Source organism: Geospiza fortis, unplaced genomic scaffold (assembly GCF_000277835.1).
Source record: "Geospiza fortis unplaced genomic scaffold, GeoFor_1.0 scaffold23, whole genome shotgun sequence".
NCBI classification, from domain to species: domain Eukaryota; kingdom Metazoa; phylum Chordata; class Aves; order Passeriformes; family Thraupidae; genus Geospiza; species Geospiza fortis.
The window spans coordinates 4,471,560-4,491,090 of record NW_005054303.1 but is presented as its reverse complement, the minus strand read 5'-3'; the positions used below and the strand labels follow the sequence as shown (position 1 = coordinate 4,491,090).

Sequence of the window (19,531 nt, the reverse complement as noted above, 5' to 3'; positions counted from 1 at the left end):
CCGGCCCCTTCCCCGGCCGGGGGGCTCTGCCCGGCCCGGGTCGGGTTCTTGGCGGCGCTGGGGTCCGCGGGTCTGGGACGCCTCCCCGCGGAGCCTCGGCCGTGGGCTGCAGGCGGGGATGTGCTGCTGGTGGTGGTGTTTTCATAATAAACTCTGTTGGGGGGAAAAGGTAGAGAACCGTGAGTTTGTCATTCTCTGGGCAATGCTTGAAACCAACTACACCAAACTCCTTTTGACTTGTATAACTAATTTCTTGGAATTTGTCTACTTGGTCCTGTTGGGAAGCAACGACACTCTTAGCGACCCTGTATTTCCTCAGTGAAAATGTTGGCTGCTGTTAGCTAGCAAAGAGGACTGCAGGGCTCAGTGCCAACACTGAGCCTCTCCCAAAAAGGAAGCTCCAAGAGGTTTCTTGGCAAATGTCAGCCTGGCCCTTAAAGGGTCGGTGCTGGAGCTTCACAGTCAGGAGAGGAGCTCTACACCATATCCCGGTGAAGAGCTGCCGAAAGCACATTACAGACAGGCTCTATTTCTGCTCTTCTCTTCATTACTGAGGGTTGGATGGTTACCAGAGGAGAGTGTGGCCTCCCCACTGGGCCAGATGCTTTATTCAGAGGAGCTGAAATCAGGAACATTCAAAATCAATTCTCTCTGGCAACTGGAATGTGCAAGAGGAACAGAGTTGCCAGGACAACACATAAAACAGGATTTGGGGTTGGGTTTGTTCTTCCTTATGAAAAAAAAGGAAAAAAAATAAAAGAGCCTTGAACTCTGAAGAGATGAGAATTCTTTGCCGTCACAGTTTCCAGGTGTTACTGGGTTTACTTATTCACATGTGTTTTATCTTTAGCTTAAAAATAAGTTTTAGTTTGCCAGAAGGAAGCAATTCAGAATTTCATGGAATAACATTCAACAGAGCTGGGACAGTGTCACAGACATTTGCAAAGACATCATGACTTTGAATTATATCCCAAATTTATGCATCCTCATTCATCATTTTGTTTGTAGTACAGAGAGGAGGAAAAATATCACTGTCTTATTTGTGCTTAGTATCTATTGTCCCCAAAAGACAAACCCTCACAGTGGTCCATGCTTTTGGACCACATGCTCTTTGAAAACGAATTGTGTTCATGACATGAAAATATTTCCTTCCTTTGAAAGCTGTGGTTCTCAAGGCAAGAAACAGATTTGAAGGCCTTACCTGTGCACAGCTCATTTGCTGGAGCCTGGTCTGGCAAAGCACTTGAAAACCCGGGGACTGATTGAATACTGTGTAGGACTGCATGACAGCTAATGGTCACCTGGGAGTGCTTTTCACCTCACTGGATCAAAATGTCATTATATAACACTCTCTATTAAACTCTTTATTAAATACACTTCCAAAAATGCACTCATAGCTAATACAAGGCACATGCCCTGGTGATTCTGTTACATTCTAAATACTAACCAAAATAAAAGACTAAATAACAGACTAATAAATAAACCAATAAATATTTACAGCTACACATAAATAAAAGACTAAATAACAGACTAATACTAACCAAACCAATAAATATTTACAGCTACACAACCTTGTTTGCATGCTTCTGAATCAAAATGGCCACGCTTATTTTTCACCAAAAAGAGAGTGTAGCTCTTGACACACTAGGTAGAATCTCTTCCACCATTTCTAAGTTTTAATTTATGACAAAAGCTGCCTTGTAAACAAGCCCAAAAGATTTAGTTATATGTATAGTTTAAAAAACTGAACTTTGGACTTGTGTAGAGAATAATGCATAAGCAGAAACAGACAAAAGTGGTTGAACATGAACCAAGTTACTAATATTTGGAAGCTCCCTGCCTAGCTAGAAAAGGAGAACATCTCTGAAGATACTGAGTGCCCAGGCATGTCAGCAGTCAATAATTAGCTTTAGAGTTTGTTCCACCTTAAAGACTCAGTGTTGCAAGGTGCTGAGTGCCCTCATGATTCCCTGAAGCCAAAGCTGTAGGAACTGTTAGTGACTCAAATGCCATGTAACGTGATTAATGTAATTAAAAATTAAATAAAAGTATCCTGACTTTGGAGTTCCTGCAGCACCATTAGCTTTGTTCATGGGCTATGAAAGTTCATGGACTATGCAGAGTTGGAAGGGAATTTGTTGGGGTGCTGCCTAGGTACCTACATGTGTAAATTAAAAGCACAGGGGAAAAGAACAGTGATACTCCCTAGTCTACTTTTGGGATCCTAATATTGTGGTTTTTGTACCTCACATAAGACCCCAATATTGTGTTTAGGTTTTTGTACCTCACGTAAGACCCCAATATTGTGTTTAGGTTTTTATACCTCACGTAAGATCCTAATATTGTGTTTAGGTTTTTGTACCTCATATAAAGAGTACTCGGCTTGCTGCAGATTCAGCTCCACTGACTATTCCAGCTTTAGCAGTACAATACTTCATGCAGCATGAAGCAACCAAAAGGCCCTGGAGGGCTTGGGTAAGCCAAAAGTTCACCTCAGTGTGTGATCACTGATTCTTTTGGGAGCATTTTCTCATCCCATATTTTCTCACTTTCAACTAACAATGACTCAGCTCTCATCTTGCTCAGTGAGCTACTTCCTAACCCTTTACCCATCATATCCTCTCCACTACTTGAAGCTACTGCAAAAAATCACTTGTCACTGAAAAGCACTATTGAGCACAGGGTCTCTGGACAGGCACAGTTACAGGGAAACCAAGCTGGTGGTAATGAAACGTGTACAATGTGGCATGGAAAAGGGAAAACGAACAGGATCAGAAACTACAAAGGAAATTTCACATGGCCAGGAAAGAGGAAATACTGTATGACTTATTTGAACCAACTCTTCAGATCCAAAACATCTGGAAAGATTTAATTTTGAGGATACCCTGAAGAGTGAAGTTCTGGGTAGTTTCCACATATGTGGACAGATAGTGTAAGTCTGGAGTTTGTATCTACTGCCAGCTAACTTGAACCAATAATAAACAGCAAGAGTTGCACTCACTCTCCTTTGGCACAAATGGGATGCGCTTGCTTTTGACTTTCACTGGCGATGGCTCAACTCGGCATTTTCCTGGTGGTGCTGTCCTTCAAAGAAAGGGACACATACACTGTACAATTAATTCCTTTCCTCTGGCATTGCAACACTTTGCTTCCCATTGTTTTTCTAAGAATATAATTCTTATTGGGAAAAAGAAAAAGTCTGTTTAAATGATGCAACTAATCTCTTACATTAGAAAACATAACTAAAGAATCACAGATCACCATTGATGAAAGTCCAAATATTCACAAAGCAGTGGAGTCCTCTGTCTGTGTTTTCAGTTGACACTATTGAAGCCATTAAGGAAATAAAACATTGGCAGGTTCAAGCACTACAGAAAGAAATCAATCAAAATGAAAATAAAAATTACAAAACTAGACAGTATATGTTGAACATCTGACACAAAGGTCATGTGTATGCAAGATTTCAGACTGTTTTCACGGAAGCAAAATAACACACTATTATTCATACAGAAAGCCCAAACAAATGTCGTGCCAAAAATGCATTAGTTTCAGAAAAGAACTCTAAGTGTCTCCTCAGAGGCTTTGTCTTAGTATGGTGCTTTATTTTGACACAATTTTTTTGCCACAGAGATGTATCTCACTTCTGGGAAGTCACATCCAGCTCATCACCACTTTTTCCTATGACAAACATCTTGGTAATCCTCAGACTTCTTCAGAGGTTTTTAAACTGGTTCAAAAATGCATTTGGAGGGTATAACTCCTGGGTAATTAGGATTGTTTGCATTTACATTTCTGTGGAAGGCAGAGAGCTTCTCTCTCAACTGTCTATACAAGGATGTTCCCTACTTTCATGAACTTTCCAATTGCTTTTTTTGGTACTCTGAACATGAATGAAGCTTTTTTTAAGCTTAAACTCACGGCTGGTGTTTGACTCCTACTTTCTCTATTTCTGCACAGGTTGCGTAACACCAGCTTCTTCATACACAGTTTACAGGAACTCTTCTGTTGCATTAGATAATGGAAAATGCTCCTGACAGAGGAGAGTTGGAGGAAACACATGACAGATCTGGGGGCTTTTTAATTTTGGGGACTGGTTTCATAAAACATAAAACTAGACAAGTGGCTTGGTTCAAAATCCTCAGATAGCTAAAGCTGTAAATTTAATACATTAAAAAAAAAAGCTGTAAAAAATTTCACTCTCCATTTCTGGCTCAAAGTAGCTTGGTGTTCAGCCAATAATAGTAACACTTTAAAAACAGGAAGATGGAAAAAACAGCTGTAAGTCTTCCCATAGAACAGAGCTATTCCCTGCCTTGCCCAGTCTCAGATACAGGCACATGGAATCCAGGAGGTGTAATGATGGTCCTTTTTTCTTGTTCAATCCATATTGCTCTTTGAAACACTAAGAAGAATGTACTTTTTGCTTTTCATGTCTGGTTTGCCCAAGAAAGCACTGCAGGTCGTGCTGGTCCAGCTTTGGCTGCCGTGGTCTGGGGGAACAGGGCTCTTGTGGGAGATGAAAAAAGGGATGGAGAGGAACCCAGAAAAAACACCTTGAGAAAAAGTGCCTCCTTTTGGGCAGACATCTAGAGAAACTTTGCCAAAGAAAGACAAGCCACCCATAAAATACTTCTTTAGCATTCAGGAAATCTCCAAACCCACATAACACCCACAAGCCCCATAAAAGTTTGGCACCAGGCATGTAGACCCCCACGACTGCAGGAGCAAAACAGACCTGCAATGGGTTGCTCCAGATGTTCCTTGATTGAATTCCCCAGAAGAGCCCAACATGGGAGGAGAGTTAATTAGTCAGCCAACATGATTCATCACATCCACACCATCCACACCAGGACTCACTGCACCATCACCAGGCCTTGCAACAAGAACATCTCATACCTGGAGGTGTCCACCACTTTGTACACCACTCCACCGGGAGCTGTGGCACTTGGTACACCAGTAGATAGGAAGTACAATTCCCCTGGTAAAAGAAAACCAGACACACCCATGAAAACTGTCCATGGAGTTTCTGTCCTTTATAGCACAAAGGGATTAACTCTGCATCATGGGTCTGAGAGTCATCTGCAGTCCACTGGCATAAAATACTCTTAGTGAGTAGTAGCTTTTACAAATTGTCATGAATTACTATTTGGACAAATTTCCAGTGCAGGTTCACCTGCCCAGACCTTCCTTGTCATCTCATTATGATCTGTGTCCTTTGACTTCTCAAAAGTAAACCAGGTAAACCCTGAATTACTTTTGTTGAAATGAAAGGAAATTAAGAAAGTTCACTGTCTTCTGGTCATTTGGGTGAAGCACTCCTTTGGGGTGAATTACAGGGGAACAAGATTTTGCTTTTGCTTTCTCTAGCACACCCACAGAGTGAGACATATCTCAGACAAAAGGCATTTGATTCATCACAGCTCTGTCAGGTCACATTTTCAGGGCTCAGCCTTCAACTAAACAATGTCCATCACCCTTTATTTGACTTATTTTTTCTTAACTGCATTTCTATCCTTCTTCTCCTGTTGTGCAGAGGAGACTGGGATATACAGTCCTTCTGGCACTATTTTGAGAGCTCAAGTGCTTGAGAAGTGCAACAAAAAGGATCAGAGAGAAAAAATATACTTGCAATATTTCAAAAATGAGAGAAAACAGAAAAAGAGGCTCTGTGGACTTGCTTAGTGAATAAGGGAGATTATTTTGGGTGTTCTGTGGGTAATCCAGGGGGAAGAGGGGAAGGAATAGAGAGATCAGTGTGGGCAAAGGAATGTGTAGGCCGTTGGTGGCAGCTGAGGCTGAGCCTCCGTCCTCCTTCCTGCTCTCCTGTGCTGCCCTGGGCTGAGCTCCTGGATAATCCCAGGGCACAAACCTTTGCCTACCCCTGGCTGGTGGCTTCATTTTTCTGGTCAGCTTCATTAATGACAAGCCAGAGGCAGCCTTGGTCCCAATGGGGATGGGAAACAGCTAGCACTGAGTTTTGTGGTGATGTGTGTTTTACATCCTGCCCCTCTTTCCTGGAAGTTACCAGGCAGGAGTTTGGATGCTCAGGCCATGAAGCACACAGGCTACACACATGTGACCCACAGACACACTGCCTGGGGTCTCTGACAGGTTCTGCTGGCCAGGGATGGGACTGATGGCTTTATAATTGCAATGAGCCATAAATAGAGATCTCCCCACAACATTTACACACCCACTGCAGCAGGTAGATTAACATCCATCAGAGCAACAACTCCAAAATTTCAATGCTTCTGTGAAGAAAACCCTGTTAAAATAAACTGTGTGGCAAATTTGTAAAACATGAGATTTCTAGTACACAAAAAAGGTGAAGAGAAGACTGTTCACAGCAGATAAAGCATCCTCACCACACTGTTATCACACAGATTTCTTTCCATTACTATAAAGCAAACACAAGGCAATTAACTGCCTCTGAAAAAAGACTCCAGCCCAAATCTCCACTCAGCTCTATCATATTTATGCAAAGTACAGTGTAGGGCAAAAGGGTGGCAGCATTTCACCCATGCTTTGTCCAGACTCTGTTGACAAGCACAGGATGAGGGAGATCAGCCTCATGTGCATGAGCAAGGGCTGCAATCAACAGCTTGATATTGCACTTGGCACAAAGCTGATTTGAACTAAGTTATTTGATTTTAGGTTAACATATCCTTCTCCCTACAGCACTGTGAAATAGCTGTAAATTCCATTAATATTAACCATTAAAGAAAATTGAATTTAACTCTAAAAAAAAGTCAAACTTTCAAGCTAATACTTAACTTGGAGGGTTTGCATTCACAAGATAAAATTTGCATTTATATGATTTGAGCAACATCCAAACTTGACATAATCTGCAGGAAAAACCAGATGTTTAAAAGCTGGGGCATTCTGGAAGCAGGTGCTTGTGATCACAAGCCAAGACCTCCCTGGAGCAGGGCAGAGCACAACTCCTGCACTGCTGGGTCACACATGAAGCACACATTGTGGGGCTCATCCTCTGCCTGCCCCCAGCCAGGGGCTGCATGGGCTGCACATTCTGCAACACCCTTGCTCAAACAGTGGGAGACACCACCAGCTTGCACCCCAGGACTCTTCATTTCCTCCTCTTCAAATCACAGCAGCAGTTCCCTTCCAGAAATCAAAATGTCTGCAGTCATGGAAACACAGCAAAGCTCTACTGAGATGGTATCCTTCAGTCCTATGCAAGGCAAAATCCCAGCTGGCACTAATAAAATATGGACTTAAAGACTCTTTTGCTGATGCCTCATGCAAGACATAACACAGGCTTTTGATCTGCTTCATCTTGAGAGGTACAAATACCCCAGCCGCGGGTGAGCAGATATATAATTGCTGTTCTTGACATCTGCTTCCCTGTATCCATTAAGAATGCCCACAGCCTTCTTGACTAGACAGGAGGATAGACTTTGTCTCCCTTGGGTATCAGCTTCTGTGGCTCCCACGGCCTGCATTACCCTCGGCATGGCACTGTGAAGAATGAGGTTTCTTTTCTAAGTTTGTTTTATTCTATTTGCCCCTCTCTGCTCCCTGTTCTCCAGAGGGAAGGGCAGCAGCACATCCAGCACACCAGACTCAGTCCCAAGGCAACTGACTCTCCATCTCCCACTGCAGGCACTGCATGGCACTCAGACCTCAAAATTAGCACTGTAACTTTGGTTTGGTATTTGGGAGATGCTGGGAATCTGGCATTTTAAAGACTCGTGCTGTGCCTCTCCACAACCTGCTGCCTTCTCTGATCCCCTCCCTGGTGTTTTGTTCTGAAGAGAAACCAGAAAAATGCCATTCAGTTAAAAGATTACCTGCTTCATCTTCAGCAAAGGAGATGATGTATTGGTAGTAGTTATTGATAAGCCCAGGGAACATGCACGTTTGTCCTGTCCCCATGCAGATTTCACTGTACTGCCACTCTCCAGTAGCGTGATCCTCCTTCAAAGACATCAGGCGTCTGCAAGGCAAAAGAACACATCCACAGCCTGACCCAGATGATTTATGAATGTTAGCATAGACACCTGAATGGATATTTAATGCTTCCTGCCCACACTAGCTGCAATAGGAACTGCAATTTCTCTGAGAGAAAGATTGTTTAATATTAACCCAAATGTACGACACACCCTGCAAGCCCTTGTCTTCAAGGGCAACACAAGCCCATGAAAAAACAAGAGGGGAGGGTTGAAGGGCTATCAGGCCGTTTTTTGGGGGGGATTTTGGGCTGGGGGTACAACTCTGTGAGTGCCCTAAGTGTATACTTACCCACTCATAAAATCACCAAATATGTACAGGCCATTCAGGTTTGGAGACTCACAGCCTCGGTAGACGTAGCCTCCTGTAACAGATTTCCCCATTTTGTGTGGATATGCATAAATTGGAAGCACATCATCTGTAAGGCAGAAAAGATCTGTCACTTGTTTTGCACATGCTGCAGAATAGCTCTTTATCTAGATTGTTCTGAGACTGGCAGAGTACAATCAGGTTCCCTGGTGCATCTTCTATTTAAATGAATTTCCAGTGGAGTTGTATTTAGTTTGACTTTCACCTTTTCAGAATCACATTTGATTGCCCTGTCCCTCACCAAGACACCTCAGCATTCTCCTGAGCCCTTCTCCTCCCACTGCAATCCATCTCTGTTAGTGCCACTTCAGGCACATTTCTACAGAGCTTGTCTGGTTTAGCTGCAAATTCACAGGTCACTCCTAGAGCCACTGCACCCATGCAGGAAATGTTTGCCCAATGCAGCTTTGTCTAGGTGGTAAAAGGAAAAAAAGATATGGTTGACTCCAGACTGCAGGCACTGATGAAAAGATATGTCAGATGTCAGCACAAATAGCTTCTGTTCCTCTGAGATGGAGAAGCAACTTGAAAGGACCATCAAATATTTATGGGATGGCAGAGGCATGAATGATGTAGTACTGGCACATTCATTGGGAAATATAAGGTAAAACATAAGACAAATGTAAAATGGAGTGAGATGTCCTGATTTTGAGGGTCTCCATTAGATGCTTCCTCCCCATTATTTTGAAACTCCTGGCTCACAGGTACCTCATGGTACCCTTTCCCTCCTCATCCTCACAGCCTTTCTCCCTGCCCATGTAGCAGATGCTGCAAGTAGCAAACCCAGCAGCTCTGCCAGCAAGGAATTTGCACCAGGGGAATTTCCTCTAAAGCAGGTGTTTTCCACACTTCAGCTGTACTTATCATTCTAAAGGGGCTGTGACATTTCACTGTTCTAACAAAGGGTCTCTAAAGTCATCAAAAATTGCTCTGAATCCCTGGAGACCTCAGTAAAGTGTCTGCCATGAATGCTCATGCGGATACTGTCACACAGGAGAGCAATAAATGAGCTCTCTGACAACTGCTTCAGCAAAGGGAGTGCAAAAAATCTGCTCCCTGCTCTTGACATCTTTATAAAAAATTAGTTAATCACTTGTACTTATAGCAAAGCTAATAAAAGGAAGGAATTTAAACTGAGTTAATATTAGGAAGAAAATTAGACAACAACACACAGCACATGGAAGAGAAAAGAATCAGAATCTCAGCTAATGCAAATCAGTGCCAACCCCTAAACCTCTGAGAAGAGGTTCCAGCACAAGACATGGTCCATGTCAGCCCTTGTAATTCAATATGTTCTGACTTCACATGCTCACTAGAATTTCATCCTCAATCCAGTTTTGAACAGTTTAAAGAAATTAAAATAAAATGAGGTTTTCCTTTGTGGCATAGCTAAAAGAAATGAAAATACATTCAGTTACCTGCAGAGCAGGCAGCATGCATAAGGGTTGATCAGTCAATGTTTTTCTCTGTTTTTTTAAAATAAGGTTGAGTTATGGAGAAAAATACAATTCCTCCAAATTTTTCTTGCTTCTGCACAAAAGCTTATTTTATGTGGCAAAGATGAAATTGTTCCTCTAACCACAGAATCACGAAATAATTTCACTAACAACACCAATCACCTAGAAAAACAACAGCTAGCATGTCTCACTTTCCTCCTAACTCAGAAACAGTAACATTTGTACTTTCAGTATCTATGCCAAGCCAGTTCCCTTCTAGAGGGACAGTAGAGGTTTACATCTCAAAAAGGTGGGTTTGACACCAAGCAGCCAGGCTTTGAAGGCAGGAATTAAAAAACGTATTGATTCAGGGTGACCCCAATGTAGGGAATAAGGTGCTCTGACTCTATGATTTCAGAAGGCTGAACAAATGCTTTATTAAGCTATATTGTATTACACTAATACTATATCATAACTACACTAAAGAGATACTAAAGAAAAACCTGTGACTGTCTCCAGACAGTCATGACACAGCTTTGACTCAATTGGCCAATCAAAAACAACCATCACTGGTGTGCAATTAACAAATCCCTCTCGGTAAACAATCTCCATAACACATTCTATACGTGCCAAACAACAGGAGCAGCAAGCAGAGATAAGAATTGTTTTCTCTTCTCCCTCTGTGCTTCTCACTGCCTTCCCCAGGAAAAACCCTGGGAGAGTGAATTATGCCTCTTTCTGTTCAGAGAATGTGAATACCACAAAAAGGAGAGCACATCTATTTACCCAAGGAAGAATTGGTGCAAAGTTTCTTATCGTAACAGCTGAACCCTTCCCTCGCCCTCCAGCCGTAATTTTTCCCTTTCTCCACGATGTCGACTTCTTCGTATTTGTTCTGCCCCACATCTCCGCAGAAGAGCCTCCCCTTCCCCTCCTTGGTGTGAGGGTCCCCCCTGTCGAAGGAGCAACGCCACATGTTCCTCACGCCGTAGGCATAGACCTCGGGCCGCGCTGCGGGGTCGCTGACGAAGGGGTTGTCGGGGGGAATTCGGTACAGCGGCCCGCGGTCGTTGTTGTTCACATCGATCCGCAGCACTTTGCCCAGCAGGGCTGATCTGCGTTGGGAGAAGAAATGGAAAAGAGAAAGAAATAAGGCTAGACCTTGGCAAAAAGTCAGAGCAGGGTGCGAGGGTGGGGTTGGAAAGTCTAGGGTTTCACGGCATTGATTTCCCACACCCTGGAGCTGCCATAGGGATGGATCCACCCTGTTGTGTTGTGATTTCAGGGTTTACCTCAGAACCTCGGGTCCCTCCCCTGATAATTCCATCCCAGGTGTGTCAGTCACCTCTCTTTTTCCCTCCTAGCACTGTCTGTCAATCCTGGAATTCCAGAAGGGCGTCGAGTGATTGGCAGATTCAAAGGATGCCCTCTACCCCTGGGGGGGCATTGGGCCATCCAGGTGTCCTTTGTCCCTTAAGACCTCCTCCTATGTACCTGGTTGCTGGGATCCCTACCCCTTCCCTCCCCCTCTCCCTGGGGTTAAAAGAGCCAGCAACCACACGGTTTGGGGAGTTCTGTTGGAGCTGTTGCTGCATTCAGAGGCCTGTGGGCCAGGAATAAAGTTCTGGATCGAAACCCTCCATCAGAACCGACTCCTTTCCTTCACCATCACCTTGAAGCTTCTCTGCCAGAGTAAACCCTAGGAGCAGACCCTGTTGGGGGGGAAGCTCCATTCCACAGCCACCAGAGCTCCTGCATGCCTGGATTTGCCTCCAAGCACCCAGCTGCAGCACCCAGCTAGCCAAAAGTGTCTCTGGGGTGAAAACACCACAGTTGCCACTATCTGGTTCAGCACCAAGGGACAGACAAGCTCAGGCACATCCCATCTAGCTATACGGGTATTATTCCAATACACTCTTACTTGTTCTGGGCATTTCCAAAGGTGCCAAAAGGATCCCCAGCCATGCCTCCATCTCCAGTGAAGATGTAGAGATACCCATCATCTCCAAAGAGCAGCTCTCCTCCGTTATGGTTGGAAGCAGGTTCTTCTATTTCAAGGATTATCCTAAGTGAAAACAGGGAGAAAGCAATTTCCTACTGCACAAGCACTATGCAAAGGGCAGAGCAACATCATGATAATGTAATTCTTGACAGATGGAAGCAGCTACAGATTGGTTTTGATACAAATTCCTCCATATCCATGTTACTGATTTTTTCTTGGGCATAGCTGATTTTCTAACCTTAAATAGTTTTAACATATTTTCCAGATTACAGAAACACCAAATTGTGTAATATGGAAAGTCTGGGAAATCACATGACAAAATATACTTTTAATTGCTTAAACTTTTCCTCTGATTCTTTCTTCCTCCTCGTTAATCCTCTTTTTTATTTTTCTTTGTAATTTACTAAAGAAAAGGCATCTGAGCTTATAACCAACTGGAAATTGTAAGAGAAAGGACTCCAGTCCATCTGTACATCTGTGCTGCTTTTGGCACAGTCCTGCCAGGCACTTACAAGGCGAACATAAAACTTCTCAAACATTAAGGAATAGTTAAATTCTTAAAGAGAGAAGAATCCTTAAATGATAATTACACACCCAGGACCTTTTGAGTTTAAAGAGCAGTTAAAAGCAGCCTCAACAACAAACTGAATTTACCAAAGGTTATTTAAAGAAGTACCAACAAAATTTACCTTAATTTTAACCCCAAATTCTCTATTTTGTTTGTTTATTTTATGCTCCTGGAATCCCTTCCATAGCATGAAAGAGAAAAAATACATAAATTATAATTTTATAGAATGGTAAAGCCACAAATACATGCAGTGGAAGTTCCCAAGTATAACAACTGAAGTTTATTATTTCCAGCTTCTAAAAGAGTCCAGATTTCATGCTGGCAGTGCATCTTAATAGCTACAAAAGCAAATTATAACCTTTACTTACACCACCTCATATCTAGACAGTTTTTTTCCATTCTGAAATGTTGATAGGTATTGTGAGTTGGGGGAAGGAACCCAGCTATGGAGTTTACTGTCACCTCCTGTTAAATGTCAGCACCTCTGTGATAAGGTAACTGCAAGAGTGCACAGGTTCCAGCTGACAAAGGAGTGAGGGAGGATCCTGTATGGACACAAAGGTGAATCTTCCTCAGCCTCCCAAAGAAGATGGAAAAAACCAAAATTCATTGAGAAACATCTGAGGATAAACAGACACATGCATTTGAGCCAAGGCAGTGCACAGCACATGTCAGCCTGAGCTCCCTCTCGGGCAGCAGCTCAGGATGAAGTCAGTGGGACCTGAGCCTACACAAGCACAATAGGACCACAGTTTTGTTTTCTTAAGCTTTTGCTGTACTAACCATAAGCTAAGTAAGCACAGAAATTGTTACAAACATAGAGCCTGAGGATTCTTAAACAAGACAGCTCATGGGCTGTTGGCATCTGCAGGTTTCTGTTCCGCTTTCCTGAGTGCCACGTTGTAATTCCCCTTACCTGTCATCTACAGGGCTGTTTACACTGGATTGCTGAAATTGCTTTATAAACCAGTATCCCCTCTCTATCATTAGTCTATGTGCATTTTTGAGCTAGAATCATCCACAGCTGAGTGTTCAGAAAGCCCCTAATAAAATCCAAATAATGAAGAAAAAGTCTTTGAATTAGTAATATTCAAGGGTCTCTTAAAACAGTGGTTCTATAACATAGTTCTGCAACAGGTTATAGATCTATGAGCCTGATTCCACAAACAAGACTCTTACCATCTGTGCATATTAGTGTGGAACAACTGCAAGACCAGACTCAAACAAATGACATTTGCAATTAAAATGCACTCCATAATAATACGGTGACTTGTGTTTTATTTAATTTGATATTAAATTTGTAATATCAAAGGGTTGAGTTGTTGTTCAGATAGAGAAACATGGGACCAAATCCATATTTGGTCTGGTATCACTTAGTTTGTTTATACTAATTTTGGAAACCTTTGGCTTTGGAATGAATTTCACTCATTCTTTGCAGAAGTCTATTTCAAAGGGTAATCACAAAAGTACAAAACAAACAAACTTCAAAGCCCCACCCAACAATAACCCCAAAACACTAACTATAAATAATGTTTAATCCATGTTTAGTTAAATCCTCTGATATGCCAGAACTGAGAACTGTACATGTTTTACTCCTGCACACTTGCAGTTCATCCATGAAGGACACACAGCTTCTGCACCTCAATACACTAGGCATGGACTTGGACTAACTCTGGAATGCAAAGACATGAAGCTAAGTAAGTCTCATTCATTAATGGTCTTTAAAAATGCACAAGTGGCCCTCTAAGATCTTTAAAAAAACATGTGTATAATACCTTTCAGAACCATGGTCCAAGGCATTCATGTCAGTAGGAGAAATTCTGAACTCACTGATTCGGATTCTCTCTTCATAATGAACTTCAACTGAGTAGTAGACATACACTTTACCATTAAATTTGAATTTAGGATGGAAGACAATACACAGAAACCCCCTCTCATCTCCTTCCCACGGCGAGGTGAGCACAGCCTCACTGATGTTCAGGAATGGCTTTTCGAGCCTGGATCCGTCGGGGAGGTAGGCCCACACCAGGCCGACCTGCTCGGCGATGAAGAAGCGGTGGGTGCCGTCGTTGGCGTGCACCATGGCCACGGGGTTGCGCAGCCCATTGGCCACCTCCAGCAGGCAGAGCTGCAGGCAGCCCTCGGCGTCAGCCGTCACCAGCCCCAGGTTCTGGTTCAGGTGCTGGCTGGCCAGCAGGTGGGGGAAGCAGTAGTCGGTGTCCTCCAGGGACAGGTAGCGGCAGAACTTTGGCGCGTTGTTTTCCAGCGCAGTGAGCTCCGGCTCTGCGGAGAGAGCGCGGAAGATGGAGCGGCAGCTGTGCCACAGCTGCCTGCAGTAGTCCTGGCACAGCCCTGGGATCGTCCGCACGGGGGTGGAGGGGTCCTCAGCGTCATACAAGTGAGCTGCATATGGAGAGCACTCCTAGAGGGAGGGAAAAAAAGCTTCAAGTTATTTATTGGATCAGATTTGAAACAGCTGAGCAGTGATACTAATTGGAGATGCAATACTAATTGGAGATATTTCATCTTAATTACAAGATATGTTGCGGTTTATTTTGAAGATACGTTAACAGAGGGAAAGATCTTAGAGAGGGGGTTTGTCTCAGCACTCGTGGAAATTATCTTCAATGTTCCTGGTGAAAGCTGACTTCCTCAAGCTGTTACTCATTTATTCTAACCACAGAACTCTTCCAAAAACCCTGCAATGACACCTATGTTGCTGCATCACCCTAGCAGACTGCATTGGGGAGAAAGCGACTTTTCTTCCTGGGATGCTCTGACTTTATCTATGAAATAAGATTAATCACAGAGCAGAAGTGAAACCAAAGAATTAGCTGAGAAGATTCAGGCCCTGCACACTGATGATAGAATGGGAAAGGCCATCAGGGCCAAAGCCTGGGACATTCATACCTCATCATCTGATAATCCAGGCATGGACCTCAAACATGGATGTGATTTAGAGCTTGGAAGTGGGATGTGAAAGTGGAGGAGGAGGGGAGGACACCATCCTTGCTTGGGTCCAGCTGCCTTTGCTGGTGGACCTTTGCCTACAGATAATTTACATCCCCAGCCAGGAGTGGTGAAAGGCATCTCATGATCATGACATGGGTCACCAAGTTCTGTGAGGGATGCTGAGTTCACAGGATTTCAGACAGTGAACACAAAATGGCCATAATCCAGGCAAGGTCCTGGCAGCAGCTGCAGCTCAACCCTTGTTTATGGAAGGTGCAGCCTTGGAAATCTCCTTAAGGACTGGATCAAGTTCACAGAGCTCGTTGTAGTCTCCATGATGAGAACTCCTATAGACACATTTTCCTTACGAAAAAGCTGCAATTCAGTAAAACTATCTGTAAATTACAAACTGACCAAAGTGACTCAGTTCTGTTTTGCAAGGGTTTTTGCTTGTAATAAAGACAATATTTTCCAGTTATAATGCATCTTCCCAACAAGCACTTCAAAAGTGCTCTTCAAATAATGCAACATGACTCTGTGGAGGCTCAATTATTTTCAAAGTTATATTTCAATAAATACCTGAGGCAATAAAGGTCAGAAGAGAAACCACTATTTAAATAAATTCTGTAATCTTTAATTCCTATCTGTCATTGCTTCCTTTTACTAAGCAAAACCAGCTTAATTAAAAAAAAATAGGGAGCTGTTTCTAGATCTATAGGGAGACATTTATTAATGCAGATTACAACTCTATTCAATACATGAAAAGATGTAACATCTGAGATTCTGAACTGTTTAAATTAGCCGATGAGCATACACAATATTTAATTTTTATTTTATTTTCCGTTACATACCATAATAAACTGAGAGGCCATATAACAGATCATTAGTGTACAATAAGCTTTCCTCCTGGAATGTCAAGCCATTCATTGCAAAATGAAGGTTATTAAGCTTCCAAATGAGCAGCAATTAATGTGGTAAAAAGAAGATTGCTTGTGAAACAAAACACTGAAATTACACAGGCAGATTGAGTAACACACTTGGCTTGGTTACACGAGGTGTGCCAGGGACAGAAAGAGACAGAGCATTTGTCAATTCACTTGTAATGACTGAAAAAATTGCCTTAGAAAACAAATTGAAATGAGATAGAAAGGGAATTAGATGGGAGGGCTGGGTGGCAGCTCAATCTGTTGTTGCCTATGGAGGTTTCCCATTCAGAGAGTGGAGGCCCCTCACTCGAGTACTCAGGTGCAACTCATTCTGTGAAAGCCTCTTTCAAAGCAAGCAGTGATCTTATGCATTACGAAGCAAAGCCCTGGCTTCAGCATCAGAATTAAAAATAGCCCAGAGACAAGGATTCCCTGTCTCTGCCATTGCAGGCTGTTCACCACGGCCTCAGCTGTGTCTGAATAGGAGTGTTGGACAACTTCTTCCCTCCTTACAACATTCCTGGTGGCATACAGCTAATTACAGCAGCATTACACTGGCAGTGAAATTCAGAGATCTATCACTAGCCTGAAAGTACCTAAGCATGTCCTAGGGTATTTTCAAGACATGTGAATTATTTTCCAAATTTTATTCTGGAAGAGATGGAGCCTCATGCCTTTTGCTGAATTTCTCTGCTTAGAAAGCAAATGTTGTGGTCCTTTAGCCTTCACATCATCCTGTCATGTTCACATAACTCAAAATACCAAGAAGCTCTACCCGTAGTCAGAGCCCAGAATCAATATTAGATCTAAATTGTCATTTCCAAATGATGCTGTCTGTTCATTAATTTTAAACTATGATGTGGTCTAAGGACCGAGGAAACTACTGGGCAGATGATCAGTTACTTCAGTAGGGCTGGAACAAGTTTGTACTACGAAAATAACTCATCAGAAAACAAAACAAGTCACATTAAGACAGGCTAACCAAATGCATCCTGTCTGTTCCAGGAATTCAGCGGCAGCTCGTTATCTGGGGAATTCCAACAGTCTGAATCTGATGGAACACCCACATCAGGCAATGTCTTATTTGCTGCTGCTATCAGCCTGGAGGAAGCAACAGGACTCTTCAGAAAAGCATTTAACCTCCACATTATCCCTGACATTCCTTGACCACCTCCATCTGGAAACTCAAGCCTTTAAGCAAGCTGTTCCCTGAGAAGCAGCGTGAGGCATCTGCTCTTGCAGTGTGGTGGAGAAGAGAAGGCTCCAAGGTAATCTCATGGCACCTTCCATAGGAGAACTGGAGAGGGATGATTTACAAGGCAGTGTAGTGATAGAACAAGAGGTAATGGCTTTAAACTGGAGAAGAGTCAACGCAGATCAGATTTAAGAAAGAAGTTGTTTACAATGAGGGTGGGAATACCCTAACAGGTTGCCAAGAGAGGTGGTAGAAGCCCCATCCGTGGAAACATTCAGGTTGAGCAACCTGATCTAGTTGAAGCTGTCCCTGCTCATTGCAGGGGAGGTTGGACTAGGTCCTTTCCAAATCAAATTGTTCTCTTATTCTATGAATTCAGGAAAAGGCAGGGATCCACAAGTACAAACTGAGACACTTGTCAAAATAATTTTATCCCATTTGAGAGAAATTCCGAATTGTGAGCAGAAAGAGACAGAAGTGTGCTGGGTAAATCGCAGGTAATTCAGGTCTAGGATATGAATTGTATATACAATGAATGAATAGAAGGAGAATGTTTCTAGAGTGTTTGCAATGACTGAACTTCCATGACATGCTTGTGCAGCCAGAGGCAGTGGTGTGTAGCCACATCTGTGCTGGTGATGCACTGAGCTCATCAGAACATTTCAGTGAATCATTGCTCCCCCATGGAAATATTTCTCTGCTTCTGAAGACATTTTCAACAGTTGGCTTTCTGACAAACACAGGACACTTAGTTATCACTTCCAGAAGCAGGAGTGCTTAGCACACATTACTAATTGGTGTCCTATCTGTGAATGGACTCTTAGACACCACTTGTTTCAGAAATATATTCAAATGTTTTTTGCTTCTAGTACAATGTGAGATGAAATAGAAGTCAATTCTATAGATCCTGGTGTGGAAAAGTGTTGTCTTTCTCTTTACATTTTAAGGAACCCAAGAGGTACTGGCAAAATGCTAAGAGCAGGATTTCTGAAAAGCCATTTTGATCCCATCTGAGCACAGCAGACAAGACTCCACTGTCTGAATTAATTTAAGGTTTACACTTGCACAGTGCTGAGCTGCTCTGTCTCAGGGGCATTTTCATACATGCAAGGCCTCCACTGATGATAGGGTGAGACACTTTGCTCTGTGCAGACTGTGATCATCCCATTATCATATCTGGCCCCAGAAGATCAGCTCTGAGTGGAAATTCCCCCTTGTGCAGGATGGCCACCACAGAGGTTCCTAGGCCACATCCACAGGCACTGCTGTGCGCCCATCACCAGGACTATTAGCACCCGGCACATGCTAAAAGTTCTGTAATCCAATACAAAAAAAAGCACCTGACCCCATCAGCTGGTCATTACAAGGAGCAAGATTTGTGCAGGCAGCTGCCCTGTGGGTTTCTTCACCAGATCTGGTATCCTAACCCTGGGAGGGTGAGGAGAGTGTGCAAACTGAACTGCCCACTTACCTATCTCAGAGACTGCTGCTCCTAAACTAAAGAAGAGCAACATCCCTGCCTCTCTTTTAAACAACTGCCAAAGAACAAAAACTCCACTGGGATACTTGATGATGGACAGTCAATCCTTCCATTCCTGGGAGCACAGGCCTAGGCGGCTGTGCTACCCCTGATGCACTGATGTGTGGGCTGATGTACCCATGCCTGTGCCCAGGCACTAATGCCATGGCTGATGCACCTGTGGCTGGGTACTCCAGTCTGGGCTTGGGAATTAATGTGATGGCTCACACTCCTCTGGACTGTCCAAGGTTCCTGTGCCTGGATCAATGCATCCATGGGATCAATGCACCCCTGTCTGGGCCAAAGCATCCACACCCGGGCTCAATGCAGCCCTGCACGAGTAGATGCACACACCTGGGCCAAAGCACACTCAGAAGCATCCACGCCCACACAGAGCTCCGTGCAGGGGCTGACTGGCTCTGTGTGCTGAGCCCTGCGCGGCGGGATCCCCCAGTGCATCAGGGGCTCCCGGGGGTCTCACCTGGCACAGCAGCTCCTGCAGGTGCCCGGCGCAGGCGGCGTAGGTGCGCTCGTCGAGGCTGGCGCTGAGGCGGTAGAAGCGCTGGAGCAGGGCGCTGTCGCGGCTCGGGTCG

The 19,531-nt window shown here is 43.6% G+C and overlaps 1 protein-coding gene across 1 annotated transcript in view; it reads right to left on the bottom strand.

The window, feature by feature from the left end:
- HHIPL1 (HHIP like 1) overlaps positions 1–19,524 on the bottom strand; it is a gene marked incomplete at its 5' end in the record, with an annotated part of 20,701 nt that extends 1,177 nt beyond the window's left edge. Inside the window, 9 exons of the mRNA XM_031066329.1 lie at positions 1–153; positions 3,002–3,084; positions 4,897–4,978; positions 7,812–7,957; positions 8,263–8,389; positions 10,563–10,891; positions 11,698–11,841; positions 14,122–14,768; positions 19,420–19,524. The exon at positions 1–153 is cut by the window's left edge and continues 1,177 nt beyond it. Coding sequence (XP_030922189.1) covers positions 1–153; positions 3,002–3,084; positions 4,897–4,978; positions 7,812–7,957; positions 8,263–8,389; positions 10,563–10,891; positions 11,698–11,841; positions 14,122–14,768; positions 19,420–19,524 — 1,816 coding nt within the window. The remainder of the gene's footprint in view (positions 154–3,001; positions 3,085–4,896; positions 4,979–7,811; positions 7,958–8,262; positions 8,390–10,562; positions 10,892–11,697; positions 11,842–14,121; positions 14,769–19,419) is intronic.
- Positions 19,525–19,531: the final 7 nt, after the last annotated feature.